Genomic DNA, 21,948 nt, shown 5'->3' with positions numbered 1-21,948 from the left:
TACAACTCATCAGAATAGAGTCAGAAAGCAAGTAATGAAGCCAATTTAAAAATAATACTTTGATATGTGAAGAAATACATGTGTAGAGCGAAAAGTTTCTAACTGACAAAATTTTCAGCCAAAGAAATAAATCCTCCAGATGTTTTCCATTACAGAGAATTTCATTTCTTGAATTCAAATAAGAAGTCTTTATCTATCACGTCAAAGGTCAGAAAAATATTTCGTTTTTAACTGATTAATTAAAAGGAGGAGGAGGAATGGAAAAATCTAAAGTAAAAAGTGCTCAGAATTATGGAAAGCTTCTAGATAAAAATACAGCCATATTTCTGGTCATTATCTTTATTTATGAATAGGAGTGATAAATACATGTCTGTAATTTCTCTTCCTTCTATTCCATTTAATCAGATTTAATATATGTTCATTACTTGGTTATAGTTAAAGAGCTAAGATTTCTTAAAATGATACATGCTGTTACAACTACGAGAAAATATACATAATGTCTGAAATTAAACCCACGTTTTACTTTTAAAAAAATGGTACATGCCAGCAAAACAGTCACCAAATTGACTTCACACATAAGCTTAGCTGTCACTAATCTAAAAGCCCTGTGGGTTTGAGGGCCTGGCCTGTCTCTTACCACCAGGTCCCCATCATTGGCTTCAATGTCTGCCACATGTAGGGATTTAATAAATATTTAAAAAATGAACGAACGAACATTTCCTTTAAGTAAAACAAAGTAGTCTAAAAGGAGTAACCATAACAGCTGAAAAGCACTTCTGAATACCTACAACACAGCACCGAGGTTGAAGTATTTTAAAAATCAAAATAGGTACCAATTATCAAAAAGCATAACTGGATTCTAAGTGAATACTTTAAGTTTGAAGCATACGATATGAGATGGCTATGAACGCACGTACCAGAGGCACTGCGGAATGTGTTGAGGATGAATATCCTTACCCTTTGATGACCTGTAGATTAAAATCCTTGGACAGAGGACACCATATAAATGGAAGGTCACTTCTCTTACCTGTGCTCGAGGGCTGTAAAGTTTCCTACTTAAAACAGCTCATTTCAAAAATTATAAAATAAACATAGCAAGCAAATCCAAAGTCCTGGACACACACACAAAAACCCTTACATGTGACTTCAACTGTAGTTTAAAATAATGTGAAGGTCTTTTCCAAGAGTACGCATGCTCCCTAAATATTTTAGGGAGGAGAGAAAGGTCTGCTGGGGAGGTCAACCATCCCCACAGGCCACGTCAGCCACATGGGACAGGAGACTCCAGGACAGCGCCAGCGGCCACCAACACCGATTCCTCTGTGCCGACCACTGTGCCCCAGCACACAGACAACTAACACGGACTGAGGGCTTACCCTCCACGTGCTAAGCAACATTCTAAACCCTAGGATTTGGTTCATCACATATTCCTCAGAATAACCCAATGCGGTTTAAGTACTATTACTTTTCCTGTTTACAGATGACAAAAGTGAGGTTCAAGAGTGGCAGAGCCAAGATCTGAACTCAAGAAGGGTCCAGAGCCTAAGCTATTAAGCAGTGTACTATTTACTTTGAAAAACAACATTAAGTATGATCATATTATTTCACATTTTGAGAAATTTTTAAAACTCTTTTGTCTTCATAATACATACGTAATTTGGAAGCTATATCGGAAAGGAGGCTGGTGGGGAGGGGAGGCCACAGAAAAAAACTGGGGCGGGGGGGCCACCAAAATGTACCGTGAGTTCAGAGGCATGGGGAGGAGGAGGGGGTGAGAAACAAAGGATCCAGAATGCCCAGGAAAGGCGAAGTAAGCAATCGCAAAGGCCTGGGACACAAAGGTGGTCATAAAAAGCCAGTTCAGCACAGAAAGAAAAGTGTGACAGAGCACCTAATCGATGTCTATAAATTATGTACACTATCACATGTAGCACCTGAACTAGCTACCAAATTCCAAATCAGAACCGGAGCTTCTTCCTACATTCCCCAACTCAGAGACCATCTCTGTTCAAAAGACATTCAAACGAGGCACAGGAGAGGAATTTATTCTCAACAAATACTGGCTGACTCATGCGTCATGCTAGGCACTGGCTGTTTTAAAAGTAACAAAAGTGTTTGTTCTCAAGGAGAGCACAGTCTGATGGGAGCAGAAGAAGCCTATGAACGGAGCACCCACCACGGGCCGGACACGATTCCAGACACCAGCAATACAGCAGAGTCAGCAGGAGCGGCCCCGCCCCGGGAGCACACATCTCAATACAGGTGGGCGCCGGGGACAAGGCAGCGCAGAGAAAGGACAGGCACTCCGCCTGCGCGACTCAGAGAACTCAGGAGAAAAGGTGAATTCGAAAGAAATCTTGGAAGGCTGTGTTCAGAAGGATGACAAGATGGAAAGTATCCCAGCAGAGGGGGGAAGCATGTGAAGCAGCAGAGGCACGAGAGGGGGCGCTGGGCAGGAGGCAGGGCTGGAGGGAGGGGCTGGGCTGACCTCGAGGCCAGCATCGAGAGGGAACGGGAGACCCCCATCTCTGGCTAGGTGAGCCATATACCAAGACAGCATGGGATGGAAGGAAGAGAACGACGAAGTTAAAGTTCACTGACCTTGAGACATCTCTGGGACCGACAAGTCAGTCAACAGGTAATAAAGAACAGGGAAGAAGTATGGATTGAAAATTCAAAGTTCAAATCACCCATGAATTAAGCTTAAACTCCTTCCGTGGCTTCCCACCCTCTACCTGCACAGAGGGCTGCTACGCCTTTAAAACAAACAAAAACTGCAATATCTAATACTCATTTCCTGAAACACCACTGGACACTAGACGGAGCCATCTCTTCTCAATGCTCATTTACATGAACCAAAGTTATGTAAAACCTACCACGCTGGACTTATTTTCCTACTTCATGGTAGCCTATCTGAGACCGTAATTTGAGGACGGCCAGTGTGTTCTAAGGGGTCAAGTTCAAACACAGCCTTGGGCGCAGGAATATTCCGGTCAAACACCTCCTCCTCTTTCTCTTGCACCACCAGCACGGCGTGCCCCCCAACTACCCTCCAAGTCTCAAACCCCCCACCCCTCCCCAGCCTGGCCCTCCCTCCTGGCACTGACATGCACCTGGCAAGCGCCCACTCGCCTTAGGTGAGACTCAGCTTAAATGTCATCTCTTCCATGAAGAGAAGATGACCTCCACTCCTATTCCTCCACACAATGAACGGGTGAGTTCACATTCACAGACGGGTACCCAGCACACAGGGCTGACTACTCAACATGCAGAAAACGACTGTATCTGCACTAGTCAGAATCCTGGAGGCCACACGGGCACCATCCTCAAAGATGTGGCCACCAAATGCCGTGGAAGGTCACTCTTCAGCAGGTTACGCCACACAGGGCCAGTCGGGGTGTGGTTATTCTGAAGACGAGCAGAAAATAAGAAAACAAAACAAACTCCATCCCTTAAAACAGCAGTAATGAATGATCAAAGTATGTCAGGCCCAGCAGTCAGTTGGGAAAAATAAAGGCACAGGCCTGATCCTAACTCGCAATTCTGAGTGCCTACACATGGCTCGAACCAGTAAATAACTATTAACTTCCCAAAGTGAAATTTCACCAGGCTGCGAAAAGAGCAAACCAACAAACCTACCACAGTGCACAATGGGAGTCAGCGTCCAGGAACTCACCCTAGCCATCCGGGCCAGGGTTAGAGAAGCAGTCCATCCCTGGCGCCCACGCCTGCCTCATCAGAACAAGCACTCCAGGGCTTCCCTGGTGGCGCAGTGGTTAAGAATCCGCCTGCCAATGCAGGGGACACGGGTTCGAGCCCTGGTCTGGGAAGATCCCACGTGCCGCGGAGCAACTAAGCCCATGCAACACAACTACTGAGCCTGCGCTCTAGAGCCCACGCGCCACAACTACTGAAGCCCGCGCTCCTAGAGCCCGTGCTCCTCAACAAGAGAAGCCACTGCAATGAGAAGCCCGCACACGGCAATGAAGAGGAGCCCCCGCTCGCCGCAACTAGAGAAAGCCCGCACGCAGCAGCGAAGACCCAACGCAGCCAAAAGAAAATAAAAATAAATAATAAAAAAAAGAACAAGCACTTCAGGGAAGCCACAGACTCGATGTCCTAGCTCGATTTTTCTATTGGGTGTTGAAATAAATACCACTATGGGACTTCCCTGGTGGCGCAGTGGTTGGGAACCCGCCTTCCAATGCAGGGGACGTGGGATCAAGCCCTGGCCTGGGAAGATCCCACATGCCGCAGAGCAACAAAGCCCGTGTGCCACAACTACTAAGCCTGCGCTCTACAGCCTGTGAGCCACAACTACTGAGCCCATGCGCCACAACTACTGAAGCCCACATGCCTAGAGCCCACACTCCACAACAAGAGAAGCCACTGTAATGAGGACCCCACGCACCGCAACGAAGAGTAGCCCCCACTCGCCGCAGCTAGAGGAAGCCCGCACACAGCAACGAAGACCCAACACAGCCAAAAATAAGTTAATAAATAAATAGAAAAATTAGCAAAAGCTATAAACAGTACATAGGGAAATAAACAAAAATATATTTTAAACATAAGAACTTCATCTTTACTCATTTTTAGGAAAAAATGCAATAAAAACACAATGATAGGCCTTTTAACCCATCTAACTGGCAAACTTTAAACCTCAGATAACACACTGAGATGAAGGTGGACAGCAGCCACTTTCTTACACTGATATGATCTCCTTAGAGGGCAATTTGGGAATATCTATATAAAAACAGCCTTTGACCTAGCACTTCTAGAAATTTAACCTACAAATATTATTGGCACATATACAAATATATGCACCACAGTGCTGTTTAAATTAGCAAAAAAGCTGAAAACAACCTATATGGCCATTAAAATACATGACAGCTAAATAACTTAACAGAACACTCATTACATGGAGTATCGGACATAGCTTCTTTTTTTTTTTTTTTTTATTTATTTATTTTTGGCTGCGTTGGGTCTTCGTTGCTGTGTACGGGTTTCTCTAGTTGCTGTGAGCGGGGGCTACTCTTTGTTGCGGTGTGCGGGCTTCTCATTGCGGTGGCTTCTCTTGTTGTGGAGCACGGGCTCTAGGCACGCGGGCTTCAGTAGTTGTGGCACGTGGGCTCTAGAGCGCAGGCTCAGTAGTTGTGGCGCACGGGCTTAGTTGCTCTGCACCATGTGGGATCTTCCTGGACCAGGGCTTGAACCCGTGTCCCCTGCGTTGGCAGGCAGTTTCTTAACCCCTGTGCCACCAGGGAAGCCCATACACAGCTTTTTGAAAAAGGCAGTAGATCTATTTGTACTGATCGGGAACTATGCCCAGATGTAGTGCTGGAGGGAGAAGCACAGCAGTCTGTTCAACGCGCTCTAGCGTGTGTTCAAACGAGAGAAGAGTGCACATCTCAGTGATTCCATGCGCAGAAAACAGCTCTGAGAGGACAGGGAAGAACCTGGGAACACAGACCCATTACAAGGATCAGGGACTCGGGGAGTGAGCAGTGGGGTGAAAGGCAGGGAGATGATCATTTTATTTGAATCTTTATTTTCTACTGCTTGAATTATTATCCAAGTACGTGTAATACTTTCTCACTTTTTTAGAATAAGGTACTAATGAAGCTACTCCAGAACCTAAGTTTTTAAAAACAGCTCCACAAAGCCAAGAATAAGTTCATCAATTAAGTGGCTGGGAGGAAGAGAACAGTAAGGTACCAGTAAAATGCACATTTAGATTTTCATTCTTAACAAATTTTTGGTTTCAATTTATTATAACTGAAAATAGCTTTTACCTTTTAGAGTCTACAGGCCTAGGCAAGTTAGGGTTTCCCAGCCCAGTTATATACAAGTTTCATAAAGTACACTGAATCAACTGTTTTTGGAATGACTAAACCTATTGTTCCTATGGCAAACCTGTTGCTTTCAAAGCTAATCTCTCACCTCCACAGCTGTGACACTAACCCTATTCATCAATATGTAAACAACAGTAAATTACAGCAAACTTCCCTATTTGATCTTTGAGCCTTAGGCACATTATCTTATCTTCTCTGAAAATTAAATATGGCCAAACTTCACAAATACCATTAACAAAGATGTTTTTTAAAGGGGGGAAAATGCTTTCTTCATGCAAATGAATTTAGTGGGAACAAAATGAAGTTTTTAAAAAGTAAGTCATATATAGTTTAAATTAGATTTCATTAACCATCAGAATCAAAAAAAAAATTTATGGTCAAAAATTTGAGTATAGGTCAAAGTAAACGTACATAACATGACAATTTCCATAAAACCAAATGCTCAAATTGACTGCTAACCACTTATAAAAATAAGTTTAGCATGTTTATTAATACCTTGATTTTTAAAAAACTGTGAGATTTCCTTTGTTTCCAAAATATTTGGATTATTTTCCATTAGCAATTTACTCCATTTACCAATGTAAATAGAACAATCAGTTTCACATGTTTCAAGTTAGTATATTTTCCCACTCTCATGCACTAACACAATACTAATAGTTTTACACAATTTGAAGAATATTCAAGAAAAATACTTTGAGTTAATTAAGATGTTAAAAGTTAGCAAAAGTTTTTATTTGTAAATAATGCACAACCTATGATCTGTGGATTTTTCCTTCTTTTATAGACCCATTAGAAAGAACGTTTATGGCAATATAACAGCAACCAACTTCACATACATGCAAATATTTAAAAGTGCATCAAAATACAGTAATAAGTTACTAAAAATTATATTTATAAAACAGTGTACAATATGATTCCCAATTCAAACACTATATAGAAAAAAGACTAGAACAAAATTTATGCACATATTAACATGTGTAAAGAGCATAAAATGTGAAAAGAGCTCATTTAAAAATAAAGTACCCGGGCTTCCCTGGGTGGCACAGTGGTTGAGAATCCGCCTGCCAATGCAGGGGACACGGGCTCGAGCCCTGGTCCGGGAAGATCCCACATGCCGCGGAGCAACTAAGCCCGTGCGCCACAACTATTGAGCCTGCGCTCTAGAGCCCGCGAGCCACAACTACTGAGTCCGCATGCTGCAACTACTGAAGCCCACGCGCCTAGAGCCCGTGCTCTGCAACGAGAAGCCACCGCAAGGAGAAGCCCTCGCACCACCATGAAGAGTAGCCTCTGCTCGACGAAACTAGAGAAAGCCCATGCGCAGCAACAAAGACCCAATGCAGCCAATAAATAAATAAATTTATTTGTTAAAAAAAAATAAAGTACCAAAATAAAATGCAATCGTTTATATCTCATTACAATAAATTCCAAAAGACCTTCTTTTCTTTTTTTTTAAAGACCTTCTTTTCTTACACCAAAACTGTGTATTAATTATGGCACTGTTTTACTAGCAAAACCCTGGAAACAACCTGCACACATACATCTATCAATAGGAAAGTGGTTCTATGATACAACCATTCAGTGGAATATTATGCATCCATGAAGAGAAACTACATGTAAAGGTGCTGGTGTGGAATCGTCACTAAGACACAGTGCTGAGGAGAACAGTAGCTCTCACTGTTATTTAAAAAGCTAGGGGCACATGTTTATTTATATTTACTCTAGTTTTGAAAAGATTGAGGAAACTGGTAAGAGTGGGGAAGTTTGGAGTCTCAGTGAGAGGAAGACTTCATTATATGCCCTTTAGAAGAGTCTCAGTTTTTGTAACTTTTTCAATTAAAAAAAAGGTAACTTTTTTTAAAGGCCACTGACTGGAGATTAGAAATGGAAACGTTATTAGACCAAGGAAGACTATAGTGATAATCTAACTTTCTCATTATCAAGAATTATGACTTTCCCATTACAAGATGTGAAAACAAGAAGCCCAGAAAAGATGAGTAAGTTGCAGACAATTGGTTAGGAAGATAAGCATTTTTTCAAGCCCCCATTTTACTTTTTACATTTCATCTTTCACAGTAAAGATGTGCTATGAACTGTGCTGCTTGCCAACACACTACAGTTTACTAATGTTCCTAAAAAAGTTAGAGCACTAAAGCTGCATTATAAGAAAAATTAATTCAAAAAGACATAGGATTGTTAAAGCCATCCTTTCAGTGCCTGCAGAACACGGTCCTCAACTTGCCAAGCAGTTAAAGGAGAGCTTAAACAAAGCGAGAAACAACACAAGACATGCAGACTACACAACATCCAACAGCCAGACCAGGGTTCACATACTTCACTAAATGATGTGGAATCTCTGAGCCCTGATTTCTTCCTCTACGGGCTGCCAACACCTCCGCCTCACAGAGAAGGAGTCAAGAAGAGGCGAGAGCATACAACAAGCAGGAGGACAAACCCTGAGGGGACACAGTGTAGGTAACTAACAAATAAGGAGAGAAAACAGAGACACCCTGGCGAGAAAGTGCCCTCGGAGGCTCCCTGCAACTGCACAGAGGCTAAGGCAGCACTTAACTGCTAAGACCAGGGAATGGAAATTGATATAATTTTTTCTAGAGAACAAAACACATCAAAAGCCTATGTGCACACTGACCAAGCAATTCAGCTTCTTTCTGCAATGTATCCTAAAAAATAATTATAAATCATTGGCTATAAAGATGCTGTTCACGACAAAATAGAAACAATCTAAATGTCCAAAAGTAAAGGATGAACATGTATATACTTCCTCATACACAGCTCATACAAAGAACATGCACAGTAATTTTAAAAAGAAAACAAAATTTTAATTTTAGAAAATAGACTGAACAATTGGATCCTCAGCTTTGGAATAACCTAGAGTTTACATAAATGTCTTATGGTCAGTCCACAGGACACAGTCACAGCTACAGCAAATAAAACCTCAACACCAGTACAAAAGGGCTGAGGTCCTCCAACAAGCCCCGCTTTCCTAATGAGCTCTGCTCTGCTCGCGGCCTCGCAGTCGGTACTACCGTCCGCGCACACTGGCACGCCTGCTGGCTGGCCACGCACCGGCCCCAGCAGCACCTCTCCCCGGCGTGCCCCTCTTTCTCCGTTTCTGTAAACGCCGGCATCCCTCGGGGTTTTGTCCTGAGCCCACATGTCTTCTCAGCAGAACACTGTCCAGAGCATCTCACAACTTCAGCTGTTACCTACTGACAGACCAACGGACTCCCAGCCTCTACCTGAAGCTCCAGACTAGCACCCCACCTGCCTAGTGAGCAACCCCAAGCATCTTGCGTTGAACACGCCCCTAGGAACTCAGCCTCGTGTCGGATTACGGGCTCACTGTCCACTCCTGTCACCCCAGACTGACACCTGGCGTGATGCCTGTCCCCCAGAGCTCATCAGTTCTGGCTCCTCGACAGCCCTGAACCCCTCCACTCAGTTCCTGCCGCCTGCTTCAGGCCCTCACTACTCCTCGGCACAACTACAGCTGCCTGTCTCTTGCCTGGTGTCCAGCCCCTGCACTGCCCCACAATCGTCTCTCTAAAATCTGAGTTTGCTCAGGGTCACTTCACTGCTTCAAAAGCCTTCAGTGGCTCCCAAGGTGCCCCTTTATGACCTGGCCCCTGACTGCCCGTCTCCCCAGCCCCCGACTGCAGCCAGCTGCACAGTCTGTAGGCGACTGCCACCTCTCCAGGGCCGGACGCCTCTGCCCGCGCTGATCCCTCTAACTGGTGGCAACGACGTTCAACCTGTCAACAGTGGTGAGAATCCCAGGCCAGCACACGAGAGCCGAGGGCACTGACATTATGCTGCCCGCCCGGGGCCCTGAGAATAGGCCCTGGAAAAGGAGGGAAACAGGCTTCCCCCCTCCGTTCTGGCACAAGGCGCCCCAAGCAGCTCTCAGATGGCCAGAAATGTACTTTGATGCTCTCCTACTTCACTCCCTCTCTCCAATGGCCTGATGCATCTACCTTCTGCCCTATGGCTGTCAAAGTGACAAGCCAAACACTTTCATTCCCATATGACTTACTCCCCTGTATATTCCCCCCCTTTTCTCCAAGGGTGGTTGGATTAAAAAGGTAAATGATCTAAGTGAATTCAAATTGCTGCAAATAAATGGCAGCCTCTCATGATTCTGAGGCTTTTTTGAGGAAGATGCTTACCTCAAATAAACTGCCTAACAGATAACATTTCAGGTAAGACCGTGCAGGAACGCAAGAGCTTAACAGCTCACAGGAAAGGCCAGCTCACAGTCAGGGAGCCTTGCCTGGGAGAAGGGAATTTTAAGTCAGCTCTCTGTTTCACCAGTTTTCTAAGCTGTTCCTAGTTTACCAACTTCTTTCCTTGTTACATTTCCAAACTGGTGGAGTTTGATTCCTCTCACCTTGAGTGTGGACTGGATTGACAAATAAAATAGGACAAAAGTGACAACGTGTGACTTTCAGGACTCCCTCGTAACAGGCTTCGCCTCGTTCTCCCTGCTCTCCTGCGTCACTGGCTCCGGGGAAGCCAGCTGCCAGGTCAGCAGGACACTCAGGCAGCCCTAGGGTGATGTCCAAGTGGCAGGAGCTGACACCTCCCGCCAGGACCCATCACTGGCCTCCAGGCACAGGCATGAGCCAGCCCCACAGTGGCTCCCCCAGCACCGGGCAAGGCTTCCGATGCCTGAGCCTCCAGAGCCCCTAGGCCAGAACCACCCTGCAAGCTGCTCTCGGATGCCTGCCCCACAGAGCGAGAGCGCGAGAACAAAAATGTGCTGCTTTAAGCCACTATGATGGACGAACAGAGAACCAGACCTCTGTTCATTGGAAATCAAGACACTGGTAAAGCAGAGATCATGACTGTTCAGAGTAACATAATTTAATGCAGACTGCACTACTGCTTTGCAATCTGCTTATTTCCACTAACAATGACACAGTTTAATACATATAATGAGTAGACATCAATAAATGATAAATATTAACAAATATAGATCATGACCACTTTGAACAGTTGTATAGTACCCCACCGCACTGTGATACCATTTAACAAATCTCCTATCGTTAGACATTTAGATTGTTTTGAATTTTTCAATACTGTAAGTAATGCCACAAACACCATCTTTTCTTTCTCACGCATCTATCCCATGCACCCGTCAAATTAGTTTCTTAGAATAAATTTCTAAAAGTAGACTTACTGGATTTAGAGGGGTCGTACCTGTTTACGACTCCTGATGCGTGCTGTTAAACCATCCCCCAGGTAGGCTGTGCCGATTTACGCTGCCACCCACACCCCCCAGCAGGCATCTGCAACTTTAACTTGGTCACCACTGAAGGTGATGGACTCCGGAGACACTCGGCCAGAAGGAAGCTCCTGCTCCTGCCTTCATGCTCACGAGCGGCACAGGCAACAGAAGGCGTGAAGAGGCCGTGGCCGGAGAACAAGGACACGGTGGTATAAAATAAGGGTCACGGTCAAAGAATAAAATGCTTAACTTCCAAACTCCTAGGTGCCCGCATTCTTTAAAGTTATAAGAAAAAAGGGAAAGAGACAGAGGAAAACTCTTCACTGCTTTTGCAATAACCTCATTTGAGGGCTCTTCTACAGTCCTATGAGATGACTTGTTTATTACCTTAGCTAAGAGACCTAGTTGGCAACTAACTCTGTAACTCAAGAAAATCAGCACACACTGGAGTGTGCAAAGCCAGACAGGACTAGGGAAGGCAAGCCAGGTAGGTGCCTGAGCACAAAATTTAAGGAGGCACTCACTCTCAGGGCCATGAACCCGAGTGCCACCTTAAGCCCTGCACCTACGCATCTCGAGTCAGAGCCTCCTTAAATTTTGTGCCCTACGCGCCTTGCTTGCCTCACCCCAGACCCTGATTAGAAGTCCAAAGAGAATTAGACAAAGTCTCAGCCCTTCCACTCTGCTTGGTTTCCCTAGGAACCAGATCAAGAGTTCCTGACCTTATATGCTACAGAGAACTTACAGCGTTCCGTCTCGTGTGTGAAGAGTATGGAAAATCATATTCAAGAGAACAGATGTGGCGCTGCTAGATAAAACAGGAAGGTAATAATACGAGCTCTGACAGTAAATCTTAAAATCTGATTTTAGAAAATGTTTCTACTTTACTTGATGTCAGACGTGTAAACAACAGTTTGTGTTCCACTGCAAGATGCACAGAGCAGTACGACAACACGTGCGTCAACTGCCAGCGTCTCAAAGCGGAACAGCGTGGACTTCTTTTAGGTTAAAATATTTTAGGTAAGACCTCCAATTACACAATAGAGGGCAGTTATGTAAAACTAACCAATCAGAGTGCTTACAATCCTAAGAGTATTCTAGACTTATCGAAAGGGGAAATTAACATTACAGTAGCTGGTTTCGGCAGGCTCTACAGTGAAACTCATTCTGCGAGGCCAGCAGTACCCTAATACAAAAACCAGAAAAAGACATCACGAGAAATAAAAGCTACTCTCTCCGGAACGCAGATGCAAAAATCCCCAAACAAAACACTACCAAACTGAATGCAACAACGTATAAAAAGAATTATACATCATAACCACGTGGGATTTATGCTAGGTATGCAGGGCTGGTTCAGCATTCAAACAACACTTGGTGTAATCCATCACATCAACAGACTAAGGAAAAGTATATGATCATACAGTAAAAAGCATCTGACAAAATCCAACACCCAGGTAATTCCCTGGCAGTCTAGTGGTTAGGGCTCCGTGCTTCCACTGCAGGGAGCACAGGTTCAATCCCTGGTTGGGGAACTAAGATCCCACATGCCACGCCATGTGGCCAAAAAAGAAAATAAAAATTTAAAAATTTAAAAAATTAAAAGTAAATTTAAAAAAACCAACACCCATTCACGACAAAAATTCTCAACACACTAGAAATAGATAGGAACTTCCTCAACTTGATAAAGAACCACCACAAAATACCTACAGCTAACATCATGCTTAATGGTGAGAAACTAGAAACTTTCCCACTAAGATGAGGAAGAAAGCAAGGATATCTTCTCTTACCACTCCTTTTTGACATCATTAGCTCTAGCTAATGCAATAAAGCAAGAAAAGGAAACAAAAGCTATACAGATTGGGAAGAAAGAAATAAAACTGTCTTTGGTCACAGATGACTTGATCATCTCTGTAGAAAACCCCAAAGAATTAACAAAAAACTCCTGGAACTAATAGGTGATTATAGCAATACTGCAGGATACAAGATTAACATACAAAAGTCAATTGCTGTTCCATATTCCATCAATGAACAACTGGAATTTGACTTTTAAAAAAATAATAATAATAATAAATAAATAACATTTCCACTATGGAAACAATATGAAGGTTCCTCAAAAAATTAAAAATAGAACTACCTTATGGTCCAGCAATCCCACTTCTTGGTAGCTATCCAACAGAAATGAAAACAGGTATTGAAAAGATATCTGCACCACTATATTCATTGCAGCATTATTCAAAATAATAAAGATACGAAGACCTAAGTGGTCATCAAACAGACGAACAGATAAAGATGTGGTGCATACACACAGGAGAATATTATTCAGCCAAGAGAAAGAAGGAAATTCTACCATGTGTAGAAATATGGATGGACCTTGAGGGCCTTAAGCTAAGTGAAATAAGCCACAGAAAGACAAATACTGTAGGTATCACTTATACATGGAATCTTGAAAAAAAAAACAAAAAAAGTCAAACAAAAAAAAGTCAAAGTCAAAAAAGAGAGTAGAAAAGTAGCTGCCAGGGGCTGGGTGGATAGGGGTGGGGGAAATAGGGAGAAATTGGTAAAAAGGTAAATACAAAACAAAATTGCCTTCCTGTAAACCAACAATGAACATTTGGAACTGGAAATTAAAAACACAGTATTGTTTATATTAGCACCCCCCAAAAAAGAAATACTTCGGTCTATATAAGGCAAATTACAATAGCCTGATGAATAAAATCAAAGAAATGCACAAATGGAGAGACATTTCATGTTGAATAGGAAGACTCAATATTGTCAAGATCAATTTTTCCTAACTTGTTTGATCTACAGATTCAACACATTCCTAATCAAAATCCCAATAAGTTCGTACAACACAGAGAACATACCCAATATTTTATAATAACTATAAGTATGACCTTTAAAAACTGTGAATTACTCTTGTACACCTGTAACTTATATAATATTGTACCATCAACTATATTTCAATAAAAACAAATGCAACAAATACACCTAAAATACAGTAGCTTTAAAAATATATATATAAATATATGTAAGTTATTTTGTGAATATCAACAAACTGCCTCTAAGGTTGATATGGAAAGCAAAAGACCCAAAAAAGCCAACACAATGCTGAAGAAAAAGGTGAACAAAGTCGGAGGACTGACACTAGCTGACTTTGAGACTTACCATAAAGCTCCAGAAATCAAGACAGTACGGCACTGGCAAAAACAAAGCAAAACAAAAAAATCCAGAACAGACAAATAGATGAACGGGCCAGAATAGCAAGCCCAGAAATAGACATATAAAAACACAGCCAACTGATCTTTTGACAAAGGAGCAAAGGCAATTCAACGAAGAAAGGACAGCTTTTCAACAAATATGCTGGAACAACTGGATATCCACATGCCAAAACAGAAAGAAAAAATTAAAAAATCTAGACATAGACCTTAACACCTTGCACAAAAATTAACCCAAAATGGATCACAGACCTAAATGTAAAATACAAAACTATAATACTACTAGAAGTTAACACAGGAAAAAAGCCAGGTGACATTGTGTTTGGCAATGACTTTTTAGATACGACATAAGAAGCACAATTCATGAAAGAAAAAAACTGATAAAACTGGACTTCATTAAAATTAAAAACTTCTGCTCTGCAAAAGACTGTTAAGAGAATGAAAAGACAAGCTCAAAACTGGGAGAAGATATATGCAAAAGGCCTCTCTGAAAAGAGTTTATATCTGCAAAATATATACAAATACATTGAAAATGTATGTAAGGAACTGCTAAAACTCAACAGTAAGAAAACAAACAACCCAATTAAAAACTGGGATAAAGACCTGAACAGACATCTTAACAAAGATACGCAGATGGTAAATAAGCACCTATGAAAAGATGCTCCACATCACATGTCAACAGGGAAATGCAACTTAAAACAATGAGGTACCACTACATACCTAATAGAATGGCCAAAATTTAAACACTGACAACACCAAGTGCTGGCGAGGATGTGGAGCAACAGGAACTCTCATCACTGCTGGTGGGAACGCAAAACGGTGCAGCCACTTTGGAATACAGTTTGGCAGTTAATTACAAAACTAAACATAATCTTACCATACGATGGCGCTCCTTGATATTTACAAAAAGGAGCTGAAAACTATGTCCACACACAAAACCTGCATGTGGACGTTTATGGCAGCTTTATTCATAATTGCTAAAACTTGGAAGCAACCAAGATTTCCTTCAGCAGGTGAAGGGACAAATAAACTGTGGTACATCCAGACAATGGAATAGTATTCAGCAATTTAGAGGGGGGGAAAAAAAAAAAAAGAGCCATCAGGCCAGGAAAGACCTGGAACAACCTTAAAAGCATATTCCTAAGTTAAAGAAGCCAGTCTCAAAAGATCAAAACTCACAGAACGTACAACACCTGGATTGAACCCTGATATAAACTGACTTAATAATAAGGTATCAAGGGGGGCTTCCCTGGTGGCGCAGTGGTTGAGAGTCTGCCTGCCAGTGCAGGGGACACGGGTTCGAGCCCTGGTCTGGGAAGATCCCACATGCCACGGAGCAACTGGGCCCGTGAGCCACAATTGCTGAGCCTGCGCGTCTGGAGCCTGTGCTCCGCAACAAGAGAGGCCGCGATAGTGAGAGGCCCGCGCACCGCGATGAAGAGTGGCCCCCGCTCGCTGCAACTGGAGAAAGCCCTCGCACAGAAACGAAGACCCAACACAGCCATAAATAAATAATAATAAAAAAAAATTTTTTTTAATAATAAGGTATCAATATTGGTACATCAATTGTAACAAACGTACCACATTATGGCAAAATGGAAATAATAGAGAAAACTATGTGCTAGGAAGATGGAGTGAGAACTCTCTGTACTTTCCCATTAGTTTTTTTCTGTTAAGACTAAAACTGCTCTACAAAAATAGTCTGTTAATAAAAAATAAGATAAAAAACCAAGCTAGCAAGCTATGAAAAGGCATGGAGGAACCTTAACTGTATGCTGCTAAGTGAAAGAAGCAAATCTGAAAAGGCTACACACCGTATGATTCCAACTACATGACATTCTAGAAAGGCAAAACTATGGAGACAGTAAAAAGATCAGCGGTGGCCAGAGATTGGGGGCAGGGGGGCGGCGGTGTGTGAGGGATAAGGGAGAAGATGAATAGGTAAAGCACAGTGGATTTTTAGGGCAACAAACTATTCTCTATGATGCTGTAATGGCGGATACATGTCATTATACATTTGTCAAAACCCACTTAAAGCACAACCCAAAGAATGAATCTTAATGTACTGCTATTGGTTCATCAATGTAACAAATGAACCACATTAAGGCAAGATGCTAATAACAGTGGATTTCTATACTTGTAATCAAATGACCATTAAGATATTCTTCTATGCACTACCAAGAATAGAAAAAGATACTGCCAATAAACTATGTCATGCCACCATGTATCCTGACTTTAGAAATATTAAAAAGTGGAAACCTATGTGACTTAGACTCAGTATATACCTACCCAATCCAGTATATACCTACTCAATGTATACCCTTCCACCCACCTGGAATACCCTTGCTTCCCAGCTACCCTAATTCCACGCATCCTTCAAGACTAAGCCCCAACCAACTCTATTCTTTCCTGAATCAGCCCAAGGGAAACCCAGAATGTGGTAATTGCTCTCTCTATTGTTATTTAATGTTTAACTGTGTAAATCTTATCTCCCCAACAAGATTACAACGCATGAACTTTTCCTTACAATGTTTCAGATCCTTCAAAGAACCTTTACAAATAAACATTTTAAATATTCATTTAATTTGGGGCGGGGGAGATGTATTTATTCAAAAAGTGGCAACTATTCAGTTTCCGCTAAACTTAAATTATTGTTTGAAATTTTCCCTTCTTAAGACATGGGGGAAAGATCATTATGAGTTTTTGTTTTTTAAATGAGGCAAAGGACTTATGTTGCAGCAAAAGAATTAAGGAAAATAAGCATATGTGGGTGCGCAACATCATCAGTTGTTAGGAAACAAAATTAAAACTACAATGAGGGCTTCCCTGGTGGCGCAGTGGTTGAGAATCTGCCTGCCAATGCAGGGGACACGGGTTCGCGCCCTGGTCTGGGAAGATCCCACATGCCGCGGGGCAACTAGGCCCGTGAGCCACAACTACTGAGCCTGCGCGTCTGGAGCCTGTGCTCCGCAACAAGAGAGGCCCGCGCACCGCGATGAAGAGTGGCCCCCGCTTGCCGCAACTAGAGAAAGCCCTCGCACAGAAACGAAGACCCAACATAGCAAGCAATCAATCAATCAATCAATAAAACTTTAAAAAAACTACAATGAAACTACACACCCACCAGAACTGCCAAATGAAAATGACTGACAACGCTAAGTGTTGGCAAGGAAGTGGAGCCACTGAAACGCTCAGAACGAGGCAGGGTGCACGGGAGCTAAACCCACGTGCCCTGTGTGAGCAGCGAGTGAGAGCATGTGTCCACCCAGAGACACATACAACAAATACGGATCAAGTGTGCTATGCACGTTCAGACAATGCAACCAGAATAAGATGATGGATCCCACCTCTCAGACCAAATGCTGAGCCACAGGCGCCAGCTCCAAAAAGAGGGGCCGCTACGCACAAGAAGTTCAACAGGCAGAACTGATCTGTGGTAATAAAGGTCGGAATAGTAGTTACCTTTGGGTAGGAGGGCTTAGAATGGAAGGGTCCAGATGGGGGCCTCTGGAATGCTGGGCATGTTGTTTGATGGGAGTGGTGGGCCCACGGGTGTGTTCATATGTAAAAATCCTTCCAGCCGAACCTACAGTTAATCCCCTGCCCAGATTCCGGTACCAGGCCAATGCACCCATCCCCCAGCCACTGCAGAGCGACTGCGGTGGGCTCCTTACTGCCACCCTCTCTGGAGAATTACACTCCCACCCACCCCAGGGGCAGCCTGCAGACAACGACTAAATGATACGGGGATACAAAATGCCAGCCCCCTCACCTCAAGAAGGAACAACTCTGTGACGCCAGCCACGCTCCAGAGTTGTCGCTGGGATCCGGCTAAAGATAAACTCCAACCCAGAAAACCCCTTGTCCCCTGCCCTCTCCTCTTCCCTCCTCAATGTCACCTGCACAAGGATTTCCTCCTCAGGCTTCTAGGGGACATGGCCTAAGACACAGACACTTAATGTTTGTGACCCTGACTGTATGTTAAGTCTAAACCTCAATGAAAAGGGGGATAAAAAGGGGGGAAAAATTGTTTCGCACAGCTGAAAAGCAAGACGTGAAATCTCCCCTTGAGATTCTGATCAATAGATAACTATTTTCCTTAAAGAAGAGATGTGTTACATGGTGAGAAAACAGGATCAACACCCTAGCAGGACCTGCCAGGGCACTCCTGTCTGTAACAGAAGTCACAAGGTCCTACATAAGTGAGGTGACATGGATTCTAAGGTGGTGACCTGCCCCCAGCTTGCTATGTGGCTGTGCAATCACTCAACAGCTCTCTATCCCACCTGTAAACTAGATCTGGCCCAGAGGTTCTCCAAGGCCCCTTCCAATGGCAGAAGTCCTTTGATCTCATTTGGAATTTTCATGAACACCCAAGCCACTGAATGTGACCCACGCCAGCCCTGCACAACACCTACACAGCACCTAGTCTGGCACCTAGTTCTGCAGCCTCTAACCAATCACCACAATGCAAAACCCAAAGCTTGTAAATTATCAGCAAACTTCCTTCCCAAATCCCTGCTGGGTTCCCCTCCTCTACCCTCAGAAACCATCATATACATACCCCATAGTACAATTTAAAACGGATATTCTTACATGGACTTGAGCATCCGCTCAGTCATGTGCCAACCCCGTCGTTAAGTGTAACATACAGGATACACTAATACAGAAGAAAGGACAGACGAACCACTGAAAGAACACTTTAGAAAATTATTTAGTAAACAATCCGCTAGTTATACTCACTTGAACTTTTCCAACACTCTAAGCAAGGGCGACCACACTTTATTTTTAGTCTGACAAAACTAAAACAGGCAGAGAAGGGATCCAGTGGAGAAGTGGTAAAAAGCAAGCAAATGAAGCAACACTGACGCTGAACTACTTGTTAGCAATTCCACCGAATCAGTATATGCCAGTCATCAGAGAGGACAGCACAGGAACTAGTTTGTCCGCCCTTATTCTAAACTGTTATCCTAAGAATAATCATACGAGCAGTCGTAACAGAAAAAACGTGCTAGAGTCTCTCCAGAAATGTTTCCAAAAGGCTGGTAAAGGACGACTTTCATGGCCTTGGATTCAAACACGTGGCCAATGATGAGGAGTTCCGCCTCAACTTCAGAGACTGTTGTCATGAACAAACACATTCTACTTACTTTCTACAGCAGACAAGACCCCCACGTAGTACTCTAAAAGCAATCACCATCAGATGTCAAGTGTGATAAAGTATCTAAAGTTCATTTCTGAAAGAAACACTGTGTCCTTTGCCCTGAGTTTTTCACTACCTAAGTATAAAAGGCCGTCCACCCTCAGCATCCTTGCAGCTTCTGGGCGATTCCGGTCCACAAAGCCCTTTTCCCCATCAGCTTTCCTTCCAAACCCGCTTTGAGCCGTCGGAGCAGGTGACCCCGCAGCCCGCCCCCCGCGCGTCCCTCCACCGCGATGGACCCCTCCCGGACCCGAGCCGGCCCCCCGCCCGCCGTCCCGCCCGGAGTCCGCGGCCGACCCCGCCCAGCCCCGCGGCGCTGCCGCACGCAGGCCGCTCTTACCTTCCGGCTCGCGCCTCCCAGGGACACCTTGGGCCTGGTTTTGAAATCCCCTTCAAAACTAAACATCTTTACAGCCTATCCCATCTGGGAGGGCCCGACCCTGAGAGCGCGGGCGGGCCCCGGGGGAGGGTCCCCGGCGGGGACAGCGACCGGGGGAGGGTCCCGGCGGGACGGGAGCGGCAAGGACGAGGCCGCGCCAGGAAGTGACCCCGAGCCCGCGCCCGCCGGCGCTCTGCCCGCCCGGACTGCCCTGGGGGGGGAGGGGCGGCGACACTGGGGGCAGCCCTCGGCCACCTCCCCCCTCATCCACGCCTCCCCGCCGCTCCGGCCGAGCCCGAGCGCCGGCAGGGCCGCGGACCCCGCACTTGCACCCGGAGCAGCTGCCGGGAGGAAAAATGGCCGCCGCCGCCGCTGCCGTGCGCCGCCCCGCCGGCGTGCGCGCGCCCGACGCCGACGCCGCGGCGCTGCTCCCGGCGCCCCGCCCGCGTGCGCGCGCCCACATCGACGGCGCGTCGGAGCGTGGGAAGAAGCGGCGGCGCCAGGCTCTGCGGCGGGAGGGATGAGGGGCGGGGCCGGGGCGCGTAGGTGGGGCGCAGGTGCCCGGGGAGGGGGGCCGCAGGTGCCGCGGGGGTGCTGGTGCCCCGGGGGCAGGGGGGCGCGGGGGGGGCAGGGGGGCGCGGGGGGGGGGCAGGCGGGGGCGCGCGTCCCGAGCGGTGCGGACGAATCCCGTCTCCACCGTGCGCCGAGGGCGGCTGCAGGGGTCGGTGGGCGCCTGCGCCCCGGAGTTAGACTAGGATGTTGTTTGTGCACTTTTCTGGGAAGCGGGCTCCACGCTTTCGATGATACCAAACTTGACTGATCTGAGGGGGAAAATATCAGCTTTATTACTTAATGCCCGTAGAGAGTGCATCATTTAACGTTGTGACCCAGTTATGTGTGAACTTCATACACACATATTTCAATATATACACATATATATCATACACACATAGATACAAATGTATATCACATACATGCACATGTATAAAAGTATACCATGTATGCATACATAGTTAACATAACTGTCACATGCACATCAATATATAGACAAATATATAGCATATACACATATATATACATACATCTATATCACATATACACAGAGAAATATATATCGTGTACACATATACATAAATATATATCATATACATACATATATTTCATATACACACGACTGAAATCAAAATCTTAAAAACTAATGTTTTTCATTACTATGTGGGATGCACTATTTTTTTTACTCTGTTGTCTTTTTTTTTTTTTAATACCAGCTGCAAACCACTAAGTACATTTCACAACCCACTAATGGGTTTCAATCTCAGTTTGAAAAATCCTGCATGTACACACACACACACACACACACACACACACATATACACTTACTATATATATATTCTCATATATATATATGAGAATTAGTCACAATCGTCAGGATCAAAAGACTTTGAAAGCCAGTGATTAGTGCAGTTTTCCAGTTAACACATAAGCTACTCTGATATGTCAAGAAATCCTTGATTCATCAAAAATATACAAATTTTATCAATTTTTAAATTTTACAGACTTTACAAATCATCACTTTTTTAAACCTGTCAGATGAGCAAAGATTTAAAATATTGGTAGTATCCAGTATGTGCCCTCAGTAAGTGAGTCTACTCTGAGGTCTCAGATTTTGCCCCAAATAAACTCTTCCAAGGTCCAGGCAGGCCAGGAGTGAACAGCAGGAAAGCCCATTTAACTAGTTCTCCAATATCAGCTTTGTTGGTAATTAAGGTGTGCTGCCTCCATCTGCTGGGTATTTTTCAAATTTTCTAAATTGGCTAAGAGCATATCTATCTGTCTTAGTTTCCTATCATTGCTGTAACGCATCACCACAATCTTAGTGGCTTAAACAACACAAATTTACTATCTTACAGCTCTGCAGGTCAGAAGTCTCACTGGGCTAAAATCAAGGTGTGTACAGGGCTATGTCCCTCCTGAAGGATGGGCCGTTATTTATTATCTCACCGTTCCCCTGTTGTTTGGCACTTAGGTTAACACCGTTTTGTCAATGTTAC

The 21,948-nt window shown here is 44.3% G+C and overlaps 1 protein-coding gene across 4 annotated transcripts in view; it reads right to left on the bottom strand.

Moving 5' to 3' along the window:
• The window catches only part of UBE3C (ubiquitin protein ligase E3C), a 118,062-nt gene extending 97,779 nt beyond the window's left edge, over positions 1–20,283 (bottom strand). For all 4 annotated transcript variants that reach the window (XM_082398823.1, XM_082398824.1, XM_082398825.1 and 1 more), the window contains exon 1: positions 19,859–20,283. In XM_082398823.1, the coding sequence (XP_082254949.1) occupies positions 19,859–19,924 (66 nt within the window). In that variant the 5' untranslated portion in view covers positions 19,925–20,283. The remainder of the gene's footprint in view (positions 1–19,858) is intronic.
• Between the last annotated feature and the right edge of the window lie 1,665 nt (positions 20,284–21,948).

This window comes from Balaenoptera borealis (assembly GCF_965194805.1).
Source record: "Balaenoptera borealis genome assembly, chromosome: 7".
NCBI classification, from domain to species: Eukaryota; Metazoa; Chordata; class Mammalia; order Artiodactyla; family Balaenopteridae; genus Balaenoptera; species Balaenoptera borealis.
Note: the sequence above shows the minus strand (reverse complement) of the source record. Positions and strands in the feature narration are given on the sequence as shown.